General features: G+C 33.9%; 1 protein-coding gene across 1 annotated transcript in view; it reads left to right on the top strand.

Moving 5' to 3' along the window:
- The first annotated feature begins 4372 nt into the window (after window positions 1–4372).
- Window positions 4373–4937, top strand: part of LOC107454682 (neurotrimin) — a 191720-nt gene continuing 191155 nt past the window's right edge. The window contains exon 1 of the mRNA XM_016071956.3: window positions 4373–4769. Coding sequence (XP_015927442.1) covers window positions 4697–4769 — 73 coding nt within the window. The 5' untranslated portion in view covers window positions 4373–4696. The remainder of the gene's footprint in view (window positions 4770–4937) is intronic.

Genomic DNA, 4937 nt, shown 5'->3' with positions numbered 1-4937 from the left:
CCTCTCTTAAGTATACCGTTAATAATTTTTTTCGCGTAAGTAGGTAATGAAGCCCGGAGAAAAAGAAAGCTTTCAGATTTTTTTTTGTTTGTTTTTAACCCACTGGTGGTTCATCGAAAGTGCAAAATTGGGAGAATGTTTCTCCTCTATACGCTGCTCAATCGAAGTACATGGAAAAACCGGTTTTGCTATGCGGAAAAGACTGCAGGTTAAAATACCACTCTTTACAAGCGTAGAACCGTCAAGTGGGTTAATTAGAAAAGCGGTATTTATTGCAGTCAGACCTCGACATAAGGTCATCCGCATATAAGGTCACCCCGCATATAAGGTCATTTTTTCAAAGTCCCGTCTCACTGAATAGGAATTCTTTGTTACAGATATATGGTCAAGTTTTAAAAATCGTTATCGCTTATAAGGTCATTTTTATCTGAGGAGAGGGAAGCTCTTTTCTAACAAAATCCTATTTAACTTCCTTGCAAGGCAATTACCCCTCTCGAGTTCTAGGAAAATGCTGCAGCCAACGAACAAGCTACAATTTCTTAAATTGTGTCACAAGTTGGGGACAGTGATTACAATGACAGTGATCCTGAGACTGTAGCTGGATCCCAAGTGGAAGCCTTCAATGTAATAAATTTCATAAGAATTTTTTTTACAAACCATGAGGGAGCTGAGGAACATTTTGAGAAGTTGCAAAATCTAGAAAACATTGTTCGAAAAATGATGCCAAAAACGAGACAGACCTGCATAAATGATTATTTTAAATAAGGTAAAATGTAATGCATGCATGTACACTTTGCAGAAATTTGTAAACAGAGCTGAAAATTTTTCTGAAAATCTAACTTTCTTTAATTCCTTACTAATTCTGTTAAAATTTATTGACTTAAATATTTATTTATGGCCAATCGTTTTTGTTTGTATTACAATTTTTGAAAAGTTATAAGTGTACTATTTACGTGCTTAGTTACGAACTGCTAATTAATCGGTTAAAAGGTCCCCCCCCCTTATAAGGTCACTTTTACAACGTCTCTTAGGATGACCTTATATCAAGGTCTGACAATATAGTTTGCCAGGAAGGATTTTTTTTAGAACCAATGATACTTGGATGCTTCGTCTGGGTCTGCTCTTGTTCGTGCAGGGTATGGAAAAATAGACATTGTTGCGGGTTTATGCTTAAGACAAGTCTCGATCGATTTCTTTTGGAAGGGTGTGCTATGAAGCTGACCATTTTTGTTTTATTCCTTTCCTACTGACCAAATGTGATCGAAAAAAATGAGATAGACTGTTGTTATGAGGACAAAAGAAATCACATGTTCTTACTGACGCGTTGAACTGTTAAGTATTCTGATCATAGGACAAACTTTCCCTCGATCTCGAGAACTTCTCTCGTTTCTAAATTGACAATGTCTGCTTCGATTTTAAAATGAATAAAATTTATTCAGAGACGGGGAAATGGAAGAAACGACGCGACTCTCTCAATCTGAATCAATACAAAACGGTTCAACCATCAGCCCTATTCGAAAAGACTTTTCCTCGTAGCCACAGTAAATGCTAGCGCGTGAGTGTTACCTCAGAAGGAGATCTCATGAGAACCTAACAGTGAACGTTCTATCAAGTGAGCGTTCTATCGAAGCATCGTTTAGCTATTTGTGCTCGGTCAAATTTAGAAAAATTAGCATGAATTACTGATTGTTATTGTAATGCCTATTTTTTATTTTGTTGCATGATTAGGTATGTTAGTGTGTGGTTAGGCAATGAAATTACAAGCATAAGTGTCTTCTTTGTCTAGAAAAGTGGAAGGAAAAAAATGCTCCATCCAAATTGTAAAGTTCTCCGCGTAGTTACGATTTATATTTTCCACCCAATCGGATACAGCAATTTACACTCTTTGATAAAAAAATACACTTTGTTGCTTATTTTATTTTCCTACTTAATTTCCAGCATTAGTTTCTTGCATATTGTGTCCAGTTATTGGTTTTATTCTTTATAGTTCCAGATAAGCTGTGGAGGAACTGAGTGTTAGCTTTCATTTCAACTTAGAAGACCTTGGTGACAAGACCTCAAAGCATCGGGTGGGCTCAATTTCAGTCCAGACAACGACCTAAGGTTTTGGAAAATCTACAAGGAAAGGTTTCCATCAGTGATCAAAAGTGAAGAATCTGATTTAATTTTTCAGTGTCATTTCGTATAAGTTGTGAGTAATTACATGAAAATGTTCATACCAAACTAAATTTGCCTTGATGCATGCGTGACAACGTAGATGCATACATGACAACGTAGATGCATGCGTGACAACGCTGATGCACCCGTGACATTTTAAGGCTATAATCTCTATACGAGGCGAATTATTATATGAAATCACGCATGTCATACTTATTTGTGTAAATAAATTAAAATGCCATATATTTATTTCCATAATTCAAGAAATGTTAAAAAAATATACGAATTAAATATTGCACTTTTAGCACTCCATTAAATATTTCGAAGAAGTCCATATTCTTTAAAGGCTGTAAGAGTTGAGTCATGGTTAAAAAGAAAGAGCTACTTCTTATTAAACTAAGTCTTCTTGTTTCTTGAATCAATTAATTAATTTTGGTGCTGCATTTATAAGTTGCTTAGTATTCTTGTATGATGTAATTTTATTGGATCGATCTTTTTTTTTACAGTCACAAAAAGTATGGGTGAACTGCAAAAGTTTTTAAGAACTTGTGCACCGTAAGTCAAATAAGCGTTTTACTTGAATAGCGTTATTACTTCCAGCACTGTACTAACTCTCTTGAATTTTTAAAACAGCACACTATTAGATACTATTCTATTGGGTCCAAAGGTTATAAATTCATATTCTGAAGGATAAAGTATAACAACAATTATAGGTGAAAGTTTCTACTCAGGAGGATTATTGATCTTAATTCAGCATTTGTCTTATTTAAGTTAATTCGAATGAATGAAACTTCTCTTGATCAGGTTACTCTTGAGTACATCAAATCTGAAATCAGCTAATTGTTCCAGGGCGAGAGTTCTACTATTGGGGCTGGATGCTAAAGTCTTTTAATTTTTGCTATTCCTTGTTAGTAATAGGAAGGTTAATAATTAATATTCTGTTTTTGGAATTTTCCCTTAATAATCATGTTATTATCCTTTAACAGTCAAAAATATTTATAAATAGTGCTGTCACATTATTCGAAAATATTTTTGTTGGATAAAAGAAAATTAAAGTGTTATGAAACAAATTATTGTTTTTTCAGAAGGATAACCGCTGCCATATTTTAAAACAATTTGCAAATTATTATTTTAAATTTTATATACATCCAAAGCTTTTGAACTAAAATTAAGAATACTGTTGGATCATTACCCATATCTATGGTGGTTGACAGCAGACATACGAAAGTAGACAGTAAAAAAATGGTTAAGCCTATAATTCATTTCATAATTGTTTTTTCTTATATTGTATTTTGTAGTTTATGTTAATGATTTTTATTGTTTTTTATACAAATATGAATGTATGCTTAGCACTCCTAAATGTACAGAACAAAATATTTAATCTTTGTACGTTCTAACACATTCTATTTATCATTACTTATTACACTAGCTTAGAATTTCTAAAGCACACGAAGTTAGTGGAACATACAAACCAATGCAGGAAAAACGTGCAATTCATTTCTCAAAATAAGAAGAAAAAAACTACACGTGTATAACGCGAAATTAAATTAGATTATTCCCTAATTTGAATCCTTTCCACCTGTTTATTGTTTTGAAAGAGAACAACGAATTTTCGAACAGGCTTTTCCACGTCTCATATTTACTCTAAATTCATTTACGTAATCTAGAAAGTGGTGAATATTAACGATGTGAGAGCAAGGTTTGAAATTCACCTCACGAGAATAAATAACTAGCATTACTCTTCATTTAGAAAGGATTGTGTTATTCTTTCAGTAACCGCTTTCTTTACAAAGTTGAAGTTTTTTAAAAGTTGAAAAAAAAATGGCGAAACATAAAAATTTTCCAAATTACGAGCATTCTAAATCTACTTCTCTTCCTGCACGATTAATCTTACTAAAACTACCGAGGGTATTTCAATTTTCCTTTTTTTCTCTCTCCAGGATATTTTTAAATCCTGAGAAAAATTCCCACACACTGTCTAGATGCCCCGTTATGTTGCTCAAAACAACACGCCCCATTCGCTCCGGCGAATCCAGGAGAGAGCTCTCAGATTTTCTTTTCAGCCCCCCTTCTATCTTCTTGACTATACCCACAGGAAATTGATGGACAAGTTAGGTGACCCCCCCTACTCGTTAACTTCAAGGGCGCAGGCGCACGGACCAATCCGACGCGCCCACTATATAACAACCGCTGTTTCTCCCGTTATCCTTTTATTTATCCGCGGACAAGCGGAGTGAGAAGGGAATCTATCCGGTTTTTTTCTTTCGAAATCCTGTTTTCTTCCGAAAAAGGATCGCACATGCATGGGAAGTGACTCGTATCAGTTAAGGTTGTCCGGGAAAGTAAAACAAACAAAGAAGTGACATTTCCGCTCAGGAACAAAGTGTTAATTATGGTTGAGAGAAGCACGTGGTAATTGAGTCAGAGGAATTACATCCTCTTTTGTTCAAGTTGTGTGAAATATATTTTTGTTTTGATTCGAAGAAAAAAAAACATATGTTCCAATTAAATTCATGGGTGACATTTTGAACATTTTAACATGAGGCTGCAACATATGTCTTATATCATTGCGGTTTTGGCTGCAGTTACATCGTCGTATGTGGTATATTCAGGTAAGTAATAGAAATTGCTATAGCTTTGAATTTAAACATGCTAAATAAGGAAATGAAAAAAAAAAGAAAAAGAAACTAATAATAAAAAAAAATGCTTGTGAAGTACGTAAATGTCTGCTTATTTAATATAATTTAAATACATAGTGGGGATATATATATATATATATA

Source organism: Parasteatoda tepidariorum, chromosome 5 (genome assembly GCF_043381705.1).
Source record: "Parasteatoda tepidariorum isolate YZ-2023 chromosome 5, CAS_Ptep_4.0, whole genome shotgun sequence".
Taxonomy (NCBI): domain Eukaryota; kingdom Metazoa; phylum Arthropoda; class Arachnida; order Araneae; family Theridiidae; genus Parasteatoda; species Parasteatoda tepidariorum.
The sequence above is the reverse complement of the archived record's forward strand: the minus strand, read 5'-3'. Positions and strand labels throughout refer to the sequence as shown.